Below are 24728 nucleotides of genomic sequence, written 5' to 3' on the forward strand. Positions count from 1 at the left end.
GAATGAATACAGCAATACAAATAATAACATGGCAGCCTACCATGAAGGCTGTAAGAAGCGCTATGGCCCTAAAAGACTGGGAAAGGTGCCAGCACAGTGAAAATAGAAGAAGCTTTTGATTTCAACTTTGTGCCCAGTTCAGACTGTGCAAATTCCTGCGTATTAAATCCACAGCCACTCTTCCACATTCTTCCTGTCCTGGCTTCCCTCCCCCACCAGCCCTGCATCACAGAAACAACCAACTATGAACATTTCCCAGCTCACTAACATTTGTCTTAGCCATTCAGCAGTTTCTGCCAGGATCCTCCTCCTTCTTTACACCCTGTGAATTAATTCTGCTTGCAGCAGCACTAAAGCAAGCTGCTGTGGGCTTGTTTTTTTCCCCTCCCCAACGTGAGTAAATCATCATTGCTTAAAAACAGTAAATGGCATTGAATTGACTTGCCTTTCTAGATGCAAAGATGTTTCTTCCCTCCACATGGCAAAATTTTGCTGAGCTCCTCAGTCCTTTCCCCCTCATCTTTGCTTTCCCAGAACGCATTCCAGGAGAACATGTGGCTCCATACAAAGATATAAAACAGATCTTTCATCATTGAAGGAAAGCAGAGATGTTTACTTCTACAGTCTGGCACAGATCCCTAGCTGAAGCCCGTAGATGACTTAGATCACTGGAGGATCCAGCCACTTCAGTGAGATCTCTGAGAAACTTCAGTATACTTCAAACCTGTGCCGTGTCTCAGAGCTGACTGAGCCAGCAGGGCTCCACAGTTGGCACCATCTGCAAGACCGTACTCAGGCCCATTCCTGTAGACACCTCCCTCCCCACTTTCAGAGCCCAGCTGCTGCACCTCTCTGGTCACAGGTTTCTGTTCAGTTGCATCCCTTTCCCATGCTTTTAAGGCTGGGGTGGGGGGGTGTTAAAATTCGAAAGCTCCCCTCCCCTCATTTCACAGCACAGAGACTAAATATATTCCTTCTGAAGGAATGTCCCCTGTTTGCTGACCCCTTGCACAGCTACTGTAGTCATTCCGCCCTTACACCTTCTCCAAGGCACTGACTTTCCTTCTCCCCAGGTTTTTACTCCCAGGTTAAATTCTATGTGGACAACCAACCTTGCTCAAACAAAGACTGGCATTTGGTGACCTCCCTGAACCATCTCAGGAAGGTCCCATGGCAGCTGAGATACAGATGACTTCTTGCTCCATTTAAAAATAAGTCTGTTTGCAAAAATCAACTCCCAAAGGAGTACAGTACAAACCTTGCTCTTTTTCAGCTAGGAAGGAGTAAGAGTATCTATCTGTGTATAGAAGCAAACCTGGTCAGGTCAACTCAACGTGTTAGACCCCCCTGCAGCCCACAGACACTATAAAGGGGATGGCAGAAGAAAAACTCACACATATTAGATCATTTAGTGAGAGTTGTGTTTCCTTACCAGTCATGCCTTCTGCTAATTTATCAAGCTTCAAAGCTACCTACCATGCACTGCCATTATAGGAGTATAGTATTTTGCAACAAGAGGAACATAAATAGGTCAAAACCTGTAAAAACACATTAGCTTCCTAGATGGCACAGTCCCAGGAGAGAGATTATGCTAATAAACAGTTGTCACAGATGGAGGCCCAAGTTTTCAGAAGCAATTTGGGATTAGCTTCTAGGTGCCTGAATAAGAAAGTTAGAAAGAAAATAAGAAAACTGGTTTTAAGAAGATGCATACTAAAAGCTAAAGACTTGGATGTTAAGAAATGGAGCCATGCCAGACTGCTAACCATAATAAAGAAAAAAAGAAAATAAAGAAAAAAAAAGATGGCCACCCAAAAGTAAGAGAGCATTCTACATTCCCCTAGTGTGGCACCAGAGGAAGTCTTTCAGAAAATTAAAAAATTAATTTCTGCATGTGGACTGATTCATTATCAAATATGCAAAAAGAACTTGTATCTGTCTATAGTTTTATGATGTTATGCAGCCACATTAATTTTGGCAGAAGAGGTAATTTAAATCCTTTGAGAAACATTATCCTCTTGATATAAACACATAACTCAGATTAATAGGATTTGTTTATGTATAGCAGTAGGGAGAATAACCCTGAGTTTGGAAAACAGCTTTGTCTTTTAATCAGTTTGGGAAGAACAGCAAAAAATATATACTGAGGACAAGTAATTGAAGAGCATTTGTTAACTCCTGGTAAGCAATAATTGTGAGTTAATTGATAAATATTTAGAAACAGACACAAACCAGAATATTTTGGACAACCAAAGCAAAATTGTAAGTATGTTCTAAAGAGAAGGGCTGGTAGAATATGCACTGTTAATCACCTTTTTTTTTTTTTTTTTCCAGTCTGGACCAAATCTGTGCTATCCCCAAACTGCATAATTGACTCTGTGTACACAATTTCTCAGTTGCTCAACAATACAGATATTAACAGTAATGGTATAATTATAACTTACAGCTTAAGTAGGTAAAAACTGATAGTTCTTAACCAGTGGTTGTAATTAAGATTGTAGAAGGACAGTATTCACTGCATCTGCTTAGTATCCAATTTTATTAATGAAACATAAGTTCCAATACAGCAAAGCAGCTGTGTGCTGCGTCCCATCCCTGACCATATCCTGAAAAGAGACAATGAGGGAGCAATGCAACCCAACTTGTAGCAGCTGTAGGAAAAAAAAACAACAAAACACAGCTCTGTAAGCAATGGTCGAGCACCAGCTATAGACACAGGATGCATGAAAAGCAAAGCAAGCAATAACTACATAAAGGAAGAGGTTATTTCCTGTGCCCTGAGTGTCACTTTACTTTCAAGCGGGTTGAGGAAAAAGCATTGCTTCGTCTCCACCACCTTCCCCAGCACAGGCGGAGGAAGAGGCAGAAGCCCTGTGGGGCCAACCCAATGCTTGGGGATGGCGGCAGGCTCGGGATGGTGCCAATTCAGCACCACGGGTGGTGGACAGCGCCCACAGGGAAATCGACAAAATTGGGGGTTCACACCCCAAAAATGGGGCAAAAAAAAATCACCCTGCGGCTGCCTGGCAGAATTCACCAACTCAGGCTTTCTGAGCAGCGAAAGCAAAAGCTGTGGAATGGAGCGGGCACCGCTGGCATGTTTCGCTTGCTTTGGCTCACTCCCTATGTACTGGTTGCTAAGCAATTTATTTTTTTTTTGAAGCTCAAAACTACTCACTGCCAGATGGATTAATGAAAACACACGCTTGCACTGCTTAAAACACTTTTCACTTATATATCTCGATATGCCAATACTACTTTCTTCAATTATTTCTTTTAAAGGAATACCAGGTTTGAAAGTAAAGACAAATTCGAGCTAGCAGGGGAAAGGGGAGGCACAGGAAGAAGCCAAGTGTAATTATCAAATTTTCCAGTGGATTGCAGGAAAGAGGTACCTAGGGACTTGCGTGTCCTCGGGGACTTGTAGTAAAAACAGTATGCCCAGCTCAGCATAGAGATGTGAAGCACCAGGTGACCTGAAGGTGTCTTGCTCTTAACTGGTTTATCTATTTTTAACTACATGACATAACATTACCTGTGACAGCACATGCCAACTCAGGGTTATTTCAGCAATCAAACAACCATACACAGCCTCACGTGATTTACGCCTTACTTGCAGTGCTGCTTTCTGTTCGCACTCCCAGTTCTTCAGGTCTGAAACCTGGCACCTGACCCTACACTCCAGCCTGTGCCCTAAAATGCCACCCAACTTACCTACAGCTTGGTGTTTTTTTAAGAAGCCATGGTCAGAAAGAAATAGTGACCCACTGTACGACGTAGCCAACTGCTCTGTTGTTGGTAAAACCAAACCGTGTATTACCCATTACCAAGGGTATAACTACAGCAAGGATGACAGGAGGGGGAGGGGAATCCGTTCCATCACCAAATGGAGAAAACACATCTCCATCATCTCCAACTTTCAGCCGGCTGAAAGGGGGGAGGAGGGGTGGGGGAGGCTGCAGCATGGCAAGCAGCAACTCTGAGGCAGCCCTTTTCCCCTCTCTGCTGGCAGGCTCAGCTGAAGAAGGGGGTGGCACAACAGGGTATTACACAGTTAGGTCTGTTTGCTGGTGGGACAGGAGAGAGGCTGCAGTATAGCTTCCTGGCTATTGATCCTCACTCCCGCCCCTCCATACAGAGGAAGTCTGGTGTGGTGCAGAAACCTAACAGAAAGTACTTTCTTTTCCTTTGTTTTCGAGAGCAAATAAGCTCTGGTGTAGTTTGCTGTTGACAGAGCCCGTAAGGGAAGAGAAGGTCAGGCAAGGAGGGAAAACAACAGGCCTAGCAGGAAAGGCACAGGACAGTCACCACGTGTGGCATGAACAGGAGGTGACAGCCGAAATCCCAAAGGCGCCATGAGGAAGAGGCAGCTGAGAGGAAGGTGCACCAGTGGAGAAGGGGGACAGGAAGGCCAGGCAGGGAGGCTAGTCCCGAGGCCTGGGAGCGTGGATGTGGAAATTTAGGCAGCTGACAAGGCAGACCGGATTGCAGCCAGCTGAGACAATGGCAGACCTGGGGAGCCAGGGCAGCCAAGGCAGCTGCACCCTCCAGGGCCAACCTCACCATGTGAAGGGGATGAAGTGGAGGTGAGGCTGCCAGGCTGGGGTGGGCAAGCAGGGCAGGACCCCAAGCCCTGCGGGGATGCCCAGGTGGGCAGCAGAGGGCAGCGGGCTGAGGCTCGGGGCACACGCAGGTGCGAAGAAGCAACCCTGGGGGAGCTCGGTGGTGCCTCCTGCCCCCTGTCCCCAAGCCCCTGGCCGTCTCTCACCTGCCTCGAGGTTGAAGGAGATGCGGGCCTCGGCGAGGTAAGGGGTGTCGCTCTTGGAGCGGACGCGGCGGATGGGTCTGCGGTCGATGTCCTCCTCGGAAGATGCCGCCATTAATGTGGGTACGGTGAGCAGCGTGGCCCGGCGAGCTAGCGAGGGCGAGCGGGTGGCGGCGGGGAGCGGAGCGGGGCCGGGAGGGGAGGGGGCGGCGGGGGGGGTGGGGGGGGGGAGAGGACGGGGAAGGAGAGAGGGAGAAAGGAGCAGAGGGAGGGAGGGAGGAGGAGAGAGAGAGGGAAAACCCGTCAAGGATCTGCGGACGGGAGCGGAGGCCCCAGCCGCTGACCCCCCAGCCCCCGGGAGGACAGCTCCTCCACGGGGGGAAGCCAGCCATGCAACCCCCCCCCCCCCGCCCGCCGCCCGACACACCCCGGCCCTGCCCGAACCCCCCCCCGAGCACCCCCGCCTGGCCCAGCTGCCCCCCACCGCCCCAGGTGCCCCCCAAGCCTCTGTGGCCCTGTGAGCCCCAAAAGTGGCACCATATCGAGGCCGCGGCTTGTGGGGTCATCCCTCACCTCTTTCTCCCCTAAGCGGGCATCACGGGGGTTTCTAACCTAGGCGAAGTGCCCGAAGCAAGGCAGAAGGGCCAAGAAGTTTGCAGAAATAGCCTATCTGTCCTGGTATTTTGAAGAACCAACCTGGCTGAGGAGCCCTGTGCAGCACTTTTTGAATGTCCTTCACTTTCAGCTGGGCACTCTGTGCTTAAGTTGTGCGGGCAGGTGTGTTTTTAAACACAACTTCGTCTTCTCTATTTAATAGCTTCTGATAAACATGTTAATTCTCTTCATGTGGATGTAGGCTGCCTGCCCCATTAGGGCACCAGTGTCAGATGGAAGCTCTAGATGTTAATGTAGGTGAAATAATTTAAAATGCTACTTTTAAAAAATGCTACATAAAGTGTTAAACACTTAAAAATGTGTTCCAATGAGTGTAGCAGTTCATCCTGTTTAATTTTTTTTTTTTCTTAAACAGGAACACAGTCACTTAAGGTCAGTGAGTTGTCAGTATCTCAGAAATCTTTTGTTTTGGTCAGCTGCAATATCAAATGGAGCAGTGAATGCCAGGGGCTCAGCAACTCTGCAAGCAGCCATAGTGGCATTCACAATTATGAATTTTGGGGACAGCTTTCTTGCTCATTCCTGCAAGATCAGCAGTTTTCAGCCACCTTTCTGCCAATTGAACCGATAGATGTTTGGGGGTGTGCCGGATATTTTTCCATGGTTGTACTGTTAGGTTTACCTGAAGTTTGCTGTTAGGACTAATCCCTTCATACAACTTTACAAGAACTTTCATGTTTCTGGATGACCAGAGTGGATAAGACATAAGATCTTGTTTGCAAAGCCCTCCTCTTTGCTTTGATGTTACTAGCATATCCCAGCTAATGCAGGGGGAAATGTCCTATGTTAATAGAAATGCAGGTGCTCACAGCAAAACAGCTGTGACATCCCTGGACCTCTGGTGAACCACCATACTACTGGCAAGCAAGGAGGTACCATCCAGTCCATGTGCATCTCAAAAAAAAAAAAAAATCCAGCAAAACCAGCATAGGCTGTTTGGGGAAGGGATGGTCTTACATGTGTCAAGGTTGAAGCATATCCTAGCTTCTTCTAAGTATGGAGTGTCACTCTTAGACCGAAGTCTTCTAATGGGTCTCCGGTCTATGTCCTCCTCAGAAGAAGCCGACATCAGTGTGGGCACAGTGAGAAGAGTTGCCCGACGAGCTGATAAGAAAGAATGAATGAAGAAGAGGATAGAAGGAGAAAAGAGAAATTGAAAAGGGGAAAAAGGGTAAGGAACAAAAAATAATAAAAAATAATAAAAAAAAAAGAGAGAAAGAAAATTGTTCAATGGAAATGAGAATCTGTAATATTTAGTAGATGAGGCTGTTTCCTGTGAGGTCCCTGCCTCACGTGCTGCAGAATTTATGTTCTGCACCAAGTAATACAAAGAGCAGAAAAGACTGATGCACTGTGTCCCCCCAAGACATAGGTAATACCCCTGTTTCTGACACGGATTTCCTCTTCACGGTTTGATAGTTTTGCATCTTACATCACTCTTTTCACAACTCGTCAATAGCTGCAGTCCCTCCTTTTCTGAATACTGTGTTTGATACAGTGATGTCTGAGTAATGGAAGTAGTTAAGTGTTCATTTAGTTTGCAGAAATTAGTGGGAGCTATGCTTGGAACACATGAAATGATGTGTACAACAGCTATCCAAAAACTCAGTATCTCGGTGTCTTAATTTGGGCACTCAAAATTAACAGCTAATTTTTGCTCTTGATCACTCCATGTCTTAGTGTCTTAATTATGAAATGGGGAGAATAATTATTTTCTTTCAGTAGGTATTTTCTAATAAATTCATTAATATTTGTAAAGTATTCATATATTTTAGTGAAGCACCAATGAAAAGCCCATGAGCAAATTAATATTTTTATCTTCTCAACAGGCTCTAAATGGCTTGGGGCCATGTCTTCAAGGAGGAGAAAGCAAAATATTTAATATTGTCTCATTTAGTGAGTACTGCCCACTGATGAAGCAAGTGGTAGGAGAGTAAAAAATAACAGTGTCATCATGCAATTAGAAATTGTACCATAATACATATGGATTGAGGCTGAATTAATGTTGTGGAGGGAACCTTCATTCTGGCATTGCATAAGTATTCAGCACTTGACCTTACAGCCTCGATAAAGTCCCTTCAATGTAGGTGTTTTTTATGTGAAATGTAATTATGAGTGTCTGTTGATTGCTTTGGAAACTGAGTCTATAAATTAGAAATCACAAACAGAAAAGCCTCTATAAATATATCCACCTCAACTCTCTTTCTGACTAGAAAAAGGTTATCACAAATGCTGGACGGGATCTGGCTGATCACCGAAAGCTTGAGTACCATGCACAAGTACCCTGCCAGTATGTTGCTCTCCCCTCTACCCCATACAGAGTTGGAAAGAGAATTTCTGCTGAAAGCCCATCCTTACCCTTGATGTGGGTCTATTAACATTACTGTGAGGCTCTGTAAGAGCCTATACTTCCTTAGATAAGAAGGTGCAGAAAAATCTAGGGCTTGAGAATTTCCAACCCTCACATGCTATCCTTTTATTATGACATGGACTTTCAGAGAGTTGTTTTCAGTTCTGGTCTGCCACACGCACACACATATGTGCCCAAAAATCAGACCTGGCATGCCTTTGTGTTCAACCCTAAGAAGAGTCTAAACCCTGGATATTTCTCACTGTTTGGGCATCAGCTGGCACAAGTCCTTATCTCAGGGCTTTTGTAAGCCACCACACTTCAAATAGCTAATAATGAACTCTATTTTCCTGCTGGGAATGGAGAGCACGACTGATGGTGACTAAGAGAAAATTTTGCAGCGTTGTAACTGCAATTCTTGCTTTAAAAAGTTTTTGAGAGTTCCAAATAATATCTGTCAATCAGAAGCCTTCAGATGCCTAAACCCTGAGTTAGGTGTTAGATAAGATAGCATATAATTAATATGATTTAACAAAAGCTGTCACACTGTATTTTTCAATTTGCAGAGTTACATAGTTTACCAAACAAGAAAATCTGCGCTGCTGGGGGTAGCAGTTATTTCTTGTCTAACTTATTTGTTTTGTGGTTTTAAATAGATTTCTTTCAAGTTTTTGCTCTCTCCTAACACAGCATCTGAATTTGAAGTAAAAGCATAGGGCAAGAGTTGAAATTAATTTAATGAGGTCAGCTATTTAGATTAAGCTAAAGTAAACACTGCTGTTAGACTGTAAACTATTACTCCATTGTAGCAGGGACGTACAATAATGAAGATGAAAGAGAATGGAAAATTTCTGCCAGAGAGAATTTTGTGTACTGCTTCATCAAATGTATACCAAAGGAAGATTTTTCTGTATATGAAGTCAACGTTGCAAAAAGCATCTCATAAAAGAACCATGTAAAAGATTTGTCCTTTAAAACTGGTATGATCTAGCTGTAGTTAAAGTCAGTGAAAGGCCACCCATGCACTTCAGGGGTGGCTAGATCACAGCACAGGAGACTATTCAGAAAAAAAAAAAAAAAAAAGAAAAAAATTGCAAACACCACATTACATACACATTTATTGTACACATAAGATGAGTGAGCTTTTCTGTAGTCATTTATAAATAATTTTTTAACTTTTGGGTCAAAACATTGGGATCTGGCCTGTATACATTTTGACTAGAGGTAGGTGGTTGTTGGAAAATATTTCCTGGAGTATTATTTACATATTAATTTGACAACCATGATTATCTCCCCTTTATGTATATTATCAACTGCTTTCAAGAATGGCTGGAAATTTTAAATACACATTGGAAAATTTTCAGAGGGAGCTAATATGTGTTGGTGTTTTTTTGGCAATAAAAAACTAAGATCAATTATTTCACAGCTGTGGAACAGGAAGGTATAATTCATCACATTCAAATACCCATATGGTGACACTGAATATACATGAATGGCATGAATATACCTGTACACACTTTTCCTTATGACCCTGTGTCCATATGACCCTGTGTCCATCACTGACAACCAACCAGTGTTTCTAGCTTGAGGTACTCTCCACAAATGAGCTCAGTGTCTGCTACACATTTTTAGGAGATGGCTTTTCAGAAAAACTAGGAAATATCCCCTTGAAGGTGCTGGAGTACAGGAACGACATTACGATACATACTAAGGGGCCCTCTTATGCTGCAAATGAATTTGAAAGCAGTGTCTGAAAACTCATTTCAAACAGCCATTCTAGCATTGCACAGAACACAACTTAGTCATTTTGGTTAAATTGTTTTGTTCCATTTGCATTGTTCCTGATGTGATAGGGTTATGCTACAATCAGCATGTACATGTATACCATGGTATTTGTTAGAAAGAGAAAAAAAGGTAGCTAATGGAGGAAAAAGAAATTAAAAAATAGAAATGCTGTAATGTATGTAATGACATTACAATTGATTATATATAATATCATATTTGTTGTCTCAAAACACTGTATGTTAGTGAAGTATGACACAAGTATGAATTTGGGAGAGGGGAATGGAAAATACATGAAGGATTATAAGTGTGTGTTTAGAGACCTTTTAAACATGTAATTTCAATATGTTTAGTTACATCTGAAGGTGGTCCAATTTCTGAATACTGTTTGAAATTACCGAAAACATGGGGGACAGTTTGCAAAGAATTATTGGTAGTTTCCATTTTTTTCCATTAAAATACTTTTTCACATATTTTAATACCAATATTAGTACTAATTTTGATTGCCAAGAACTAGCTTTATGTTTTGAAAAGTTTTTTTTTTTTTTAAGACTAATGTTTTTAGAAAAAATTTGGACATTTTTAATCAGAAAACTTTCTGAGGTGGAAAGTCATCCTCTTAAAATTATTTAAAGAAAATATGAAATATTAATCTAGATTTTCTTGTCCACTTTTATCAATCAACTTTTATTGAAATGTTTTTAAAACATCTTATTGGTAATACAAGTACCCTAGTCATTTTGGGCTTAATAATTTCTTCATCTAGAAACTCTAGTTTACATAACAGTTTCTTACCTCTGAATGGCAAAACAAACAAACAAACAAACAAAAAACCACCACCTCTTGAGACCTGATGTTTTTAATCTTACTACAAGCAAAACGCTAAAATGTTTCTGCTGGAGATGCCTAGACCTAGATGTGTTGGAAAGGCTGTCTTTCTGTTGTGTATAATCACAAGTAACTTCAGATAGCACACAAATAGCTGTAAAAGAATATTGGCTTCACAACGGAAATCTTAAAGAGCAAAAACTCATTTCTCAGAGCAAATTTTAAACAAGTTGGTAGAATACCTTTGAAATCATTTTAATTGCAGTGCTGCTGTTGCTGACTGAGTAGGATTTTTTCTTGCTACTTATTTTTATTAGAGAAGGGTATGAGCGTCTTATTTGATTTACTGCATTCTGCTGGCATCCTCTGCTCTTTCAGTTTTCCTCCTTCATGCTTCAGTGGAAAGGGCTCACTATAACATCACATGTAGATAATGCACGCAGAAATGTGGTTTTGGCTACATATGACCTTTAAAAGTGTTGGTTCCTGTAGGTTTTGATGCATCTAGAACATGACTGTGCTAAAATATTGTTAGTTTGTGAATATTTGTTAAAGACAATCAGACAGTGGGTCCAAATGGATGCTTACCAGAAAAAGAAAACCTTGTGGGCTGATTTAATGCCACTTCACTTTTGTCTTGTTTTAAATTTAAGTGATAAAGAACAACATTTGAAGGATTAGAGATGTGAAATAGGGTTTGACTGGCAGGAGAGGGAAACAGTGGAACGTGTGCAAGCACTGGCGAGGACATAATTTGGTATTTATGACGAATGATTTATAGGCTTTTGTCTCCTGGATAAACAGAGAAGTACATGCATATGGATTGTTGTCTCTCTCTAAAGGGAAGCTGTTGAGATCTTTGACACCAGTTTGATGGAAACCAGTAATCTGAAAGAAAGTACTCAGACACGTGGTTGCAAGCAATAGAACATAGGGCAAAAAGACATCCACTTTGATGCACATGCTTGTTATGCTGGTTTTTGATATTTGGTAAGTTTATGCACAATATGCCTATTTAGCATTTGTTGTACATTTCAGAGGAAATGTGCTTGTTCCTTCTTTGAATCCAAAGGCATAGGCTAAAGAAAACAGAATATATGTATGTATATTAAAAGAAAGAAGGAAAGAAAGGAAAGAAAAAGAGAGAGAAAGGAAAGGGCAAGCAAGCAGCTAGGTGATTATGAAATAGGGACAAGTAGGGGTTTTGCTATTTGAAATTATTTTTTAGTTTAGTTGAAAAAATTAAACTTAGTGTTCAGAATATTTTTTTTCAAGTGCAAGCCACGTATAGGATTTCCACAGTTTCTGTGTTTAGGGGTATAAAGAATAGGATCGCAAAAATACTAGTTTTATTTAGATATGCCACTTAGAATTAGAAGATTCTAATTTATTCCGATTTTAATTTGGCTGACTGGATATTGAAATAAATGACCAAGAAGTAGCTGAAGCACAGTTGCTGCAACTCATCATGAGGTATTTTTATACAATCGCTGAAGCTAGTCTACCTGACTCTGCAAGCCAGAGACTCTTATCGTGGCACTCCGTTGCCTGTTCATAAATTCTAAATAATGACAGAAGATGTGCAAAGGGGGGAAAATATTTAAAAAGGATAAGGGCAGGGTTGATGTTGATCAATTACTTGGATTTAAAGGGAGAGAAATTGATTACAACAGCTCATTTGCTGTTATTAATTTGCTATTTTTAATGTTATTAGTCTAAGAACTAATAACATCACATGAATAAGACACGCAAAATAACATAATTCTGAAGAGATGTTAATCTATGGGATGAATTATTTGTAAAATTTGAGTGGGTGGAGTATCCAAATATTACTTTACACAAGGAACATCTACAGTGGAATCATTCTGGACTAGGATTTGGGAATACTGCAGCAATACTTTTGTGAAATAATGGACATAATTTAGTATGCAAAAGCAGAAGGGAAGTAGCACTGGGTAGTCAGCAATGATTAAAGTCAAACATCTAGAATGAGTCAGCACTGCCTGAATTAAATGAGCAAAAGTGAAGCACAGTGAAATAAATAAATTGTGGCAACAGAGTGGGAGAGGGGAATGTGGAGTTAAATCTGTAACTGGGAGTATTTTATTAAACCTGGAAAACTGATAGAGCAGGATTTCCTGAAATCTCTTGAGCAATATTTCCGTATGTGTCTATACAATTCTGTGCATGCATTATCCATTTGCCTTGTGTACTATGTTCTTGCTTATTTCCATATTTTTTTCTACTTTGCATTCTTTTAATCACTCCTTACATTCATCAAATAGATTGCAGGAATGTTGCAACCAGTAAGAGCATATCTCATGCAAGTGGATCTTTGAATTACTTATAGGTACAAAGATAGTTTAAGATAAGCCTTCAACAGAGTTTTGTTCAGTTATTTAAATATTCACAGTGTATCTTGCCAAATGGACTGGCAAACAACTTTAACGTATGTAGGAACATCTTGGAATATCTCAATTAATGCAGTTAATTTTAAGCTTCATGCCCCCTGCTGGTGCAAAAGGAGATGAGACTGGAAAAGTGGATATGGGTCTTGAGGAAATTAGAAAAGATTTTATGCTCAAGTCAAAAGTCACCTGAGAGCAGAGGGGAACCTGGGTTCCCATCAGGATCAAAGCTAGACTGTAGAGCAGGGATGGACTTGCACAGCCCAGAACAGCATCCTGACCATGATGTACAGCCCATCCAGTCGGGTTCTGATTTGTGGCTGTTAGAGGGGGTGAGCCCTGTGACCCCTTCCATCAAACTCAAGGCCGCAGAAAAGTGTTATGTAAAGTCCGCAATAGGTATCTCTCCTTTTTTGAGGGTACCTGAAGCCTTCATTTATGACGCACCAAACAGAAGTCATTCTTCTCTCTTAGAATTCACTTAAGATACTTTATCCCCTTTTGTATAATGGCAGAGAGAGGTTCCTTGTTCCTTGATCCTGAACAAGCCTAGGTGTGAGCCAATAGGAACCAGCAGCCAGGGCAGTACGTGCCGTCCCTGTACGTTGTTTCATTTTCTGTGCTCAAGGCCAGCTCTCTGATACAACACAGCTGTTGGAGAGAGCAGTTTGAGACACTCCGACCAGCCTTGGAGCTGTAGAAGAAAAAGCCAAAAAGCCTCACGTACTGCTTTCTCCCTTTGGGAGCTGCATTTACCCTTTGCCTGCTTCCTGAGCCCGTGGCTGGCTACGTTCCTCACTGATCCGTATCCTGGCTGCTGACTTGATGTCCTGCTTGGCCTTCTGCTTGCCTCATTGCCATGGACCTGTCTGGTGATCTGGACTCTTGGCTGAACCTGGGTGACCATCTCTGCTTGTGTGCTTCAGTGCTTTACCTCTCATAGGAGAGACCATGCCTCCTCCTGTCTTGCTGCCTCTTGGCTCGCTTTCCCTTGCGGAGCGGCCTGCTAATGCTGCTCCTCAACGCCAGCTTGCTCAGCTCTGACAAATATGAGGGGTTCCTTTGCAAGCCCCAAAGCAGGAGTTCCTTAAAGTTGAACTTCAAACCAGCTGTCTCTCCAAATGAGGCTACCACTGTTACGGTCTGCAAATTTACAGCTTTTGATTACAGCCTGACCTGTTTTATGAAGTTACTCCATTTCCTGAGTTAGGTGCCTTCTTACTTGTCAACATGGGATTCCCTCTATGCAAACAAATGCCATTAGCACAGCCGTCTTCCATCTGAGTTCACTCCCTAGGCTTTTTTAATTTGTGTAGAGAGTAAGACATGATTTATATTATCCCAAGGAAGATTTCTATGATTAGGTGAACTCTGCTCTCAAAATGACTGAGACTCTCCACTGATACATGTTATTCAGCTAGTCAGATGTCTTGGATGGAAACATCTTCACTGAGGACACCTAAGAGTGAGCTGCATCCTACTCCAGGCCCCATTGTATGCTTTCAGGCCTTATGTCTGCAAGCCACGGTAGATTTGTATTTAGAATACACTGACATTCAGGAGCAACTAGTATTTTAATTCCCCACACTTCAAAGGCAGAAGACTTTTTCAAAAATGTAAATCCAGGTCCATATTTACATTTCAGATTTGGACTTTCCTAGGGCAAGGGGCTGGATCTAGGGACACAGTCCCTTTCCTGCTTCTGACTTGCAGATGCGTCACCAGGCATTACGCAGTTGGCAAGGACACCCCCATCTCCTAGATCCCAACATACGGCCACAGAAGAGACAGTCAGGATAGGGCTTAAGATATTTCTGGCTGGTATCTGAAGACTACAGCCAGCTGGCTTCATTCACTAAGTTTTCTAAATCTAGATAATCTTTGCTGCCAGATACAGCTTTTGGACTTTCCATCCCTCCTGCTTCACTTTCCTTGGAGGAAACGGGGAGCAGCTGTTTGAACAGCACATGCAGCACTGAACGGCCAAATATCCTCTGTTCTGAGTTAAGCCCACAGGAGTGAGGTGAAAGCTGCTGCTGCAGAAGGAGAGCATGGGAAAGAAGGCAGCTGATAAGGTAGCACCTCTCTCCTACCCTACAGCAGCAAGGGCAGCTCTGCAGCTTTCTGCAGGGGTAGGAACAAGATGTGGGCATTAGTGCAGGCAGTATGGGATAGAGTACCAGCTAGCTGCTGGGTGCCAAGACCTTGTTTCAGTCCCTGTGCTGAGGTCAGGGTATCCTGCATGCAACTACAGAGGACCTGAGGTCATCTGGGATTTGATATCCTTTGCTAGCAAAGCCATCATAGCTATTTGAGTTCCTTCCAAACATCTTGCAGTCCTGCTCCTTCCCTTCTCCTCCACCCACAAGGAATGGGTACAGTTGAGAATGAGTTCTTTCCAGCTGCTGTTTGTAACATTGTCATGTCATTAATGTGAAAACATTGGAAAGGAGTTTTTGTTCTTGATCTGGAGGATTAAAGGATTAAAAGGCAGAAATATTCCAATCTCTAAGTGGGTCATAAACCCCTATTCTACAGCCTGTGAATAGAGAAAATTGTAATGCAGTAACTGTAATAATAACTAAAGTAATAATACATGTAATGCATTTTGATGTATTTTTTAATTAAATGGCAAAATACCATAGTCTTCTTTCACTCGATTCTGGTATAATACAGTTTTAATGCATAAACACAAGCTCTGTGATAGTGTGATTTATTAATAACATCATGTTATTTTATTATCATCAAATAGTTAATTGTGATCCCATTAGGTAGATCTGGTGGCAGTGCTTTCTTGCACACTTTTTTTTTTTTTTTTCAGTTCCAAAGTAGCTACTTGAGCTAAGCTATTTATGTTAGATGGGTGCCTCACATTCAGTATGGGTTTGATTGTATTTTTGTTTGTCTCAGAAATTTTAAGCTAATGCAGTTTAACTGTTTTTCAGAAGGCGGATAAGGAAAAAGAGATGTTCTTTTTGCCCACATTTGGAGAAATCATGCCATTATCTCATGTATTAGCCACCTTGTGCATGTTACTGTAATTGTCTTTCACTACACAAATACATATTTCTTTCATAGTCCTCTGTACTATTCCATGCTTAGGAAGGATGCTGTTGATAAACTGATACAGCTTGTAAGTTGTACATTACATAGCAGTAACTTGTACATTTCTGAAATTTTGTATCTATGGAATAGAAAAGGCGCTGTTCCCATAGGGATATCAAAGAACCTATTTTAATATCACTTTTATATCAATGCTCAGGCATCCACCGCATTTTAGAGATTGAAAAAAAGCAAACAAAATCAGTCATTGCTCTCAGCCAATTTTAACCTGACTTTGAGGTGCTTAGCATTTGCCTCTGTTGTTGTTCAATGCAGAGGGGCAGAGGACTGTGTTTTGACAATAGTTTTTTTTGGGTTTTTTTGCAAACAGTTTTCTTTGAAATATACAGATGAAAATGTACGACAATAGCTGGGGCAGCAGCTGGGCAATGTAGAAGCACCTCAGTTGAGCCAAAGGTCAAGTGGCACTGACCCCTACATCTCCTGGGATGGTAGCATTCCCCATGTAGATTAGGTCTTGCTCTGGGAGGATGACCTACAGAGGGAAGACCAAATTCTGGTGGCTTGTCTTGGAATGGGATTAGCAATTGAGGAAATTAACAGTGGAAAAAACCTGGACTGTGTTTTCAGAGAATAGTATGCAGGCAGTATGTAAAAAGTAAAAGGTTGATAGAGCTGCTTGGTCCTTCAATTTTTATTCAGTTTAGTATGATGCTTAAAGTTTAAGGAATAAAAAACCCTCCTCTTTGAAACTGTTTTATCCAAAAATAGAACTAGTGAGAAAAATGTGAACTGACTTTACCAAAAATATCACCTATGTTGTGAAGAATTCTCAGCTACCTTAAAGCAAAGAAGTTTGATTACTCCTTCGCTCTCTTGCACTGTTTCTATTCAGTGGGGGACCAGCATTTCATGGGGAAGGATGCAGACCACTGAGAGCATGCTGCTTCCGTGCAGCACATTAAAACATCTCAGATCTTTCCTAAATAATTTATTTCTGCAGCAGAGAATAATACCAGACTGTACTGAGTGATCCTGACATCACCAAGAAGCAAGGAGAGAGGGGAATGACACCACAGGGTGACACAGCATGCAGCTGGCTGTTCCCTCTGACTTGTCCACTCTGGTTCTGCAACCCCAGAGTCTGGACCTTGGTTTTCCATTTTGCTCCTGCCATGCACCCAGAATCTTTCACATAGCTTTTCCTTATCCTCTGAAAGGGCAAATCAGCCTTAACATTACTCTTCTTGTAATCCCTTTTACACCCCATGCATTCCGAAGGCCTTTCCCTATTGCCTGTGTACATTTCAGTAGCTCAGTCACAAGGGCTGGCCGTTGACTGACCCTATATATCTTAGCTGTACCATTAAAATAGTCAGTCTGAGACAGTGCCAAAATTTCTTACCTTGGGCTCCTTGACTGTAAAACAGTCTGTGAGCAGACTCGACATCCAAAAAGTAGTCCATTTTGATGGAACTTTATTTGTGTGCACAATACTCTGGTCTGGATGATCAGTCAGATTCCTGGGAAAAAAATAGAGATGTCAGACAGAAAAGCTGGTGAGTTTCTTTGTGGAAAAAATAGTGTAGGCAGTCATTAAAGGTTGTAGTTTGGCATATTAGGGTCAAAACATTTTCAAATCACTATTCATAGAACTTCACAAGTATCCTTTTCTATTTTGGGATATTTGGTTTAAATCTTTGTCTAAAGACGTAAGAGAAAAGTACTGCTACAGTGTTAGCAAGGTTCCTGGTACCTTCCCAGAACAATCACCTTTATTCTTGCCACAGTCTCCATTTCTTACAGTACATACTTAGATTACTCTGCCTGTTACATTTGCTCTTAAAAATGAGAGCAGAAGAGCTTGGGGGTGCCATGGACAGCAGCAATGCCAGGACCTCCGAGCAGACTCCATTGTAATAGACTACAGTAAAGACAGCATTAGTGCTGCTCACAACAAAACACAGCACTAAGAAGGAAGACAAAAGGTTGTAATTTGTTGGACATTTCATTCTGCCTAAACAGGCAGAAATCAACCTTTCCTTACTCCTTCCTACTTACTGACCAGAAGTAGCAGCAGAACATCCCACCATCAGTTTAAAAGAGGTGATAAGAACAACCATTAAGAAATGGTAGGATACTCCTATCTTAGTTAAGGTTTGTGTTTTTGGCATTCTTCAGAGCCTTGGATCTGTTTAAATCCTAGGTTACATTTGACAAAGATGCACACTGAATCAAGTGTGTCTCTGCCAGACAGAGTTCCCAGGATTATGCACATCAACCTGACCTTTCTCCAGTTGGGTTCTTGCTATCTCCTGCACTTTCGTCTTTTCTCACCAACTCACATAAAAACCCAAGATCTGAAGAAAAGTCACAACCCAGATCTCTCCTCCACACCTCAGTTAGTTACAGCATATAATCATAAGCATACAAACAGCCCTGCACAACATTTACTTTAAGACAGACAGACAAAAATACCTCTAGTCTTTTCTGTATAAACCTAACAGAAAGGTTTGGGCAGGGAGACCGAGACCCTTGCTTCAAGCAGTTCCTTTAATTATGCTGGCAAAAATCAGGAAACCAAGGTTCCAAAGCTTTTTCTTTTTTCTTTAATTTGGTTTTCATCGATCAACATGCAGTCCTTTCTAAAATTCCGAAGCCTACCCCAATGAGCAAACTTTTAAAATTCCTCAGCAATTCACTTAGCTGTAGCACTCCCAGACCAGAAATGATACTTACTGCAAAATATCAAGAGCTGGCTGGCAGTCGTGTAAGCTCCAGTAGTTTCAAGGAAGGTTTCTTTGATCTTACTAAATGTCCCCAGTGTAAGCAAACAATTTTGATTGTTTGATTGGAACTCTGATGAATAATGCATAACGTCAACTGGACTTCCTTTATCAGATGAAAATGGCCAGGAGATGCTGTTACTTAGCAACAGGAGGTGACACTATGATCATCTCCTCCACTCCCCTTCACCCTTCATACTGAAAAATTAAGCCCCTGGTTTTGATTTGATAAAAACTTTCCTCAGGAAAAAAAAAAAAAAACCTGCATCAAGTTTCCTTAAGAATTTGTTTTTTCTCTCTGATCTTCCTCATTGCAGCTTGTATTCTGAGATAGTTTAAAGTGTTTCATAATGATTAGCCATAACATTGTGTTTTGTCTAATAATTTGCTTCTAGTAAGCAAAACACCTACTTTCTTCATCATTTACCACAAGGGTAATGAGACTGTTAAATGTTTTGCTATGAATATAATGCAAATACTGCCTTGAAAATATTCATTTCTTATCTGGTACTGCTTGTTGGACAAGGCATACAGAAAAAACAATACAAAAACATTCCACTGATGCTATGAAATTATAGATTAGAATAGATTATTAGAATATTAGAATAGATTATCCAGAAATCTCTCCTATTCCAGAATTCCTACTTTAAGTAATTCATTCATTCTTGAAGGTGCTATAACATCTGATACAAGCATTCTCTAGGAATCATTGCGTTCCTGCATAACATACAGCTTTATACAAAATACACGATGTAGCTTTTTGCAGGAAATACACACTGATCGAAAGCAAAAGCACTATGAAAGATTTTTAAAATAAATAAATAAAAGCACATACAGGAGATAAGTACTTACCACTGTTACTGACCTCTTTCCATCCTACTGTTATGGAATAAGACTAAGCAAATGCAACCTAGTCTGTGAGACGGAATGAACAGCTTCTAATTTTCACTTCAACCTCAAAATCAAGAGTACTGAATAGAGAAAGGTGACGGATCTGCTGTTTTATATTATCATGAAATGAAAGCTCTTAGCACAGATCTGAGTAGAACTGCTTTTTTTTTTATACTACATTAGCCTGCTAATTTGAAGAAAGTGAAAGGCTTTGTTTTACTGTCTTTTATCTGTTCTCTTTGCTACCCCCACAATTTAATTTGCATTTAAAATTATTCTTATGTCTCCACTGCACTCCAAGGTGTGGAGCATTTTCTAATCACGATGAATGTTCAGTGTGGTTTTTGTGCAATGCCACTTTTATTCTGAGCCAGAAACATGGTGAGTAATTATAATTGCCAGCTATTTTCTAGAATGAAATACAGAGTGGTTGTCTGATGCAGTTTCTGATTTTTCCTCCATTTAGCAGTGCATTGCAACAAACTCCTCAGTCAAAGCATCAGTAAAAACATAAATCAAATAGCACAGTGTCATGCCATGATAGCTTAAACATGCACATTCACAGACCATGAAAGCAGAATATGATTCTAAGATCTTTTTTAATAATAATATACCTTTTCCAAGTTTTGAAGTGGGTTTGGACAGTTAATAAACTGAAATACAGCACAGTTATTTCTTGATGGCTTCCAGTTCGTCTAGATTAATGTTTCTGGAGTCGCACATTGTTTGGAACCTAGATGAAGCCAAGCACTAGGAGGTGACAAACGCAATGCTATTAAGTTGCACAGGACATCCCTCGTGAGAGGGCTAGGAGCCTGCTTCTTCCAGCAGTTCTTAGAATAGTTCCCCAAAGCCTGATCAGAAAGTGACAAAGGCAGGGATAAAAGTGATCCTTTGATAATTTTTGTCGCAGAAGTTCTGTCCAAGAGAAGAGTCAGGAAACAATCAGACTTAGTCTTCCCTTGTTTGCAGATATTCTGCTCAAGAGATCAGCTGTAAACGCCTCTAAAATGCACTGCCACCAAACCTAAATGATGCTCAAAACTGGAGGTTCTGAAAGGTCAGATTTTTGTTTCAGCATCAGACAGCTGTTTAAATCATATACCATGGATTTTTTGACTTTTAAGAAGGAGCCCAAAAAGGTAAATAAACCCTCAGACTATGGGTTATTTGGTACAGGTTAGAAAGTAAGATTCACTCTGAGCAGATCATTGCAGGGATTTCCACTCTAAGGTTTCTTAAATGCTTCTTCGAAGCATCCATACAGTACTGAAGGTATGGGTGAGCTATATGGGCTTCAGATAGAATCAGGCATGGCTGTGCCTACACTGGCACCCTACTAAATGTGGTTGGATTGAGTAGGCATCTCACAGTGCTACCTTAGTGGTGGATCTAGCTTATGCAAAGTGTTCCTGTTTTCAGAGTTGTGACAAGCATTTTCATTCCTAAACTCAAATTAAAGCAAAACCAAACAGCAATAACAACTCAAGCCTTCCACATGCATTGTGGAGGGCTGCTTGTGCCTTACTGCTTGTATTTGAGAGAGTTTATGTTTGCCCTGATGACTACTGAACAATAGGTCCTTCCAAACTGTCCTCTGATAATTATTGGATCCATTATCTTTTGAACCAGGGACTGATCCAAACTAGTTGCCTCTTTAGCCCTACTGACTTTCTTCAGCAGAAAACCAGAAAAAAAAGAAAGACTGGCAATGGAGAATGGAAGACAGAAGAAAACTATCCTTCATGTTCTGCAAGGATATCTGCTACTTGCTAACAATACTTTTTTTTTTTTTTTTTTTTTTTTTTTAGAGCTACTGAATCTCTTAGTCCAAAGGAGGCTGAGAACAATATAACTTTGCATGCTGGAGAATGTTTTATAATACCTATCAATTAGCCTTTGCTGTGTTCTTCTGGTCCTCTTTGTCATCACCCTTTCAATCTGCATTGTCATCTTCCAACTTGACTGATATGCACAGTTGTTGAAATTACCAGCAACCTCTCTACTGACCATTGCATAATCAACCATCTTGATACATTCATCCATTTCAGGGATTTACAGCTCACTTTAAATTATTGTGCAGTAGTTCTGACAGCTGCCAAGAGCTCTCTCTGACTATGTAATACTTAGCAACAAGAAAGATAACAGTGCCTTTCATTTGTATGCTTCTGTGGCATTCATTGCCATGAGGGAAATCCTTGCCTGCCTGGTTACAAAGCCTTTAGGATGGTAGCATAGGCCCACATTTGACCCTCAGTCCCTCAAACAGGGAAATCCATTACCTCCAGTTGAGCTGAAAAGCCTACATGTCTAGAAACATGTTCAGGTGAAACAGATCTGTTCTGTGTTGAATATAGTCCCCAGATCAGGGTTCACATATCCTTGAAGCTCATTCTGAAAGTTTGGCACTGAACATTTGAAATAATGTAGGGTGCATTGAAATGTGTTCTCTGTCTTTGTTTCCAAGAACATCAGAACACCCCACAGGGCAGGACAGGGAAGTGGAACAGCAGCCAGAACCAGAAACTGCTTTCCAGCTATTTGAAAGCTTCCCTGTGCTCTACCAACTCCTGAAGCCAAACTTGCAAAACCTCTGCTATTGGCCAGACCTCTTATCAGCACAGATCCCTTTGTCCCCATAATCAATGCAATGGTTTTTTAATATACACAGATACCCCCAGAGGACTAGACTGAGATTGAACTCTTTGTGAGGTAGACTATAAAACCATCCAACCGACCTCAGAAAAATATTTGGAGAAAAATCGTCATGCTTTGGAAAACTCTGAAGCTGGCATTCCTCATCAGGAGCTTAAGTAACCTACTGCATCACATTTGACTTTTTCCCAAATTAAAAAAAAAAAAAAAGAGAACCAAACCAAAAAAAACCAACCATCCCTCAAGAGGAAAGTAATTGAACACTTGGCATTTAAAAGAAGTGAGTAGCCTTCTGGTTTTCGAACAGTCAGATACATGTAGGCAAGAGGGCTGTTTTTTTTTTCCTACCCTGAATTCTCTATTGAGAACATAGCTGTTACTGTAATGACTCAGAGCCTCAGGGAAAAAAAAAAAAAAAAGTCTGCTGCTGACAAACATTAATACTAACCTGAAAGAAAGTGGGAGAGAGAATGTAATGTGTGACTGAAGAAGTGTAGGCAAGGTGATTATTACAGAGACTTGTTTCCTGAGGGATACATTCAGAATAAAGGAAGAATATAAAAGTTTAAGCCCCTAAGCTATGAAAAGTAGTGGCTTGTTTTTTTTTTTTTTTAATCATAATTATCAGTTTTGTGCTTAGATATATTAAAAAGAGAGGATTGGTAGCAAAATTAGGACACAAGTATGTTCTCTATTTCTTATTTGTAATGCAAGACAAATGTGTCACACACAGCATGTGATAAAACAAAAATATTTAAATGAGTGTTACATGCGCTTCACAGTGACAGAGACTAACACTGATGTTTTCAGAAGTTTCAACAGATTTTGTACAAATCCATTTTGGTGTCCCCAAGCTGAAACCACTTCCGAGTTATAGAAGAGTTATCAAGAATAAGAAGAACTCCCAGTGTGGATGTATTTGTTTCTGATATTTCTGCCATAAAAATGATCAATATCCAGAAACACTGAAGAGAGTATAAAGGTAGTTCTGGCTCTTGAAATCAGTGGAAAGTTTGTATTTGGCTTTTGTAGCATCAGGGTCGCATTCTCATTATTTAGCTCTGAAGCAAGCATTGCACACTTTCCAAAGCAGAAAAGATGATCTTGAAAAGAGAAAGCTTCAGCATCCAGTGACACGAACAAGAAGTTCAAAAAGTTATTATCTGAGGAAATCTTAAAATGCTGTCATGGAGAACAAAGGTTAGACACCCTGCATAGAAGAAGTCTATTCTAAGATGATATATGGCACTTTGATATGCCTTCATTTGAGGGAGGAGAACTTGAAGTCATAATTATATGATAAACATATTAGGGAAGAGAGATTTTGGGAGCACAAGTATGTTAAAGATGAGTTCTTCAGTCCTTATACAGGCAGAAATTCTTCCACATTAAATAGACTTCGTCATCTTCCTCAATTACATGATCAGATTATTATTTTTTTCCCTATAACAAACCACACAGGAAAAAAAAAGACAAAAAAATACATTCCCCAATTCATTCCCACAGGTGACATGGGGGGTAAGCAGAGAAATGCAGAGCTGTCTAGAGCAGGGAACAGAATGAAACTAGTAAAACAGATTTTTTGGTGAAGCTTTTCTCCATAGCCCTGCCAGTACACAGCAGTCATGGAGGGGGAGGTATCCCTTTTGGCTTCCTTACTTTTCTAGGAGTTTTTGCAAGGGAACTTTAAAAAGATTCAAAGGAGCAGCCAAAAACCGTGAGAGGAACCCAGCAAAATCATCCATCCTCTACACCTTCTTAGGACTGAGCAGTCCCCTGAGCTTGCACTAGCCCCGACACCAAGGATGGTGTGATTGCTGAAAACAGGATAAGGAATGATTTTAATTTGCCGTTGATTAAAACACCAGTGCATGTACCAACGAATACAGTCTTAACCTTCATCAAAAGAGGGGTAAAACCCAACACAGGGAGACTGAAAACAAGTGTGTATTTACAGTCTTTACAGCCTTCTGATGGCCTCTGAGAAATTGCACTGCTAGTGGATCATTCCTAAATCTAGTTTCAGTTGGCTGCTGGTTGTAAGTGGGATAAGCAACTCTGAAATAACTGAGCAGCTGGACATAAGCAGTGTAACATGATTAAATTTGATAAAAACCTAGGAACTGCAATCTGGTTAGAACAAAATCAAATGAATTCTTGCCAACTGAATTTATGTAAGGAAAAGACATAACAATGGAGTATAAATGAAGTTACAAAGTATAGTTTGTATATGTCAAATAACATGATGAGATTTAATATTCATGGGGCACTAAGCATACATAGATAAATAATGCATATGAATGCCAGTCTCTGAATAATTTACATAAAATCAATCTCCTTTCCTGTTTCTACATTGTGCTATCCTCCAAAAACTGCATCAACTTCCGATACAGTTTTCAAAGATTTTCAGACTGCATTTTTAATGTTGCACTTCGCTAGGAGAATAGATCGACAACAAGAGCTTCAGAAAAAAACATCCACCTGTCTTTTGTTTCCTACCCTGCACTGCCCTTCAGCTACTGAGA

The 24728-nt window shown here is 40.8% G+C and overlaps 1 protein-coding gene and 1 long non-coding RNA gene across 8 annotated transcripts in view; one reads left to right on the top strand and one right to left on the bottom strand.

Annotated features, from left to right (window-relative positions):
- The window catches only part of PHACTR1 (phosphatase and actin regulator 1), a 409041-nt gene that overhangs the window by 300558 nt on the left and 83755 nt on the right, over positions 1-24728 (bottom strand). For 5 of the 7 annotated variants that reach the window (XM_066992303.1, XM_066992302.1, XM_048075528.2 and 2 more), the window contains 3 exons: positions 17277-17394; positions 6398-6544; positions 4769-4915 (listed from right to left, as the gene is read on the bottom strand). In XM_066992303.1, the coding sequence (XP_066848404.1) occupies positions 4769-4915; positions 6398-6544; positions 17277-17337 (355 nt within the window). In that variant the 5' untranslated portion in view covers positions 17338-17394. Of the gene's footprint in view, positions 1-4768; positions 4916-6397; positions 6545-17276; positions 17395-18610; positions 18819-19509; positions 19660-24728 lie in introns of those variants that run through there. The other 2 variants (XM_048075524.2, XM_048075523.2) reach the window with 2 other exon arrangements.
- Positions 4758-7519, top strand: LOC136790109 (uncharacterized). The gene is made up of 3 exons (XR_010829377.1): positions 4758-4888; positions 6497-6611; positions 7270-7519. It is a non-coding gene; the product is annotated as an uncharacterized lncRNA (long non-coding RNA).

This window comes from Anser cygnoides, chromosome 2, assembly GCF_040182565.1.
Source record: "Anser cygnoides isolate HZ-2024a breed goose chromosome 2, Taihu_goose_T2T_genome, whole genome shotgun sequence".
NCBI classification, from domain to species: domain Eukaryota; kingdom Metazoa; phylum Chordata; class Aves; order Anseriformes; family Anatidae; genus Anser; species Anser cygnoides.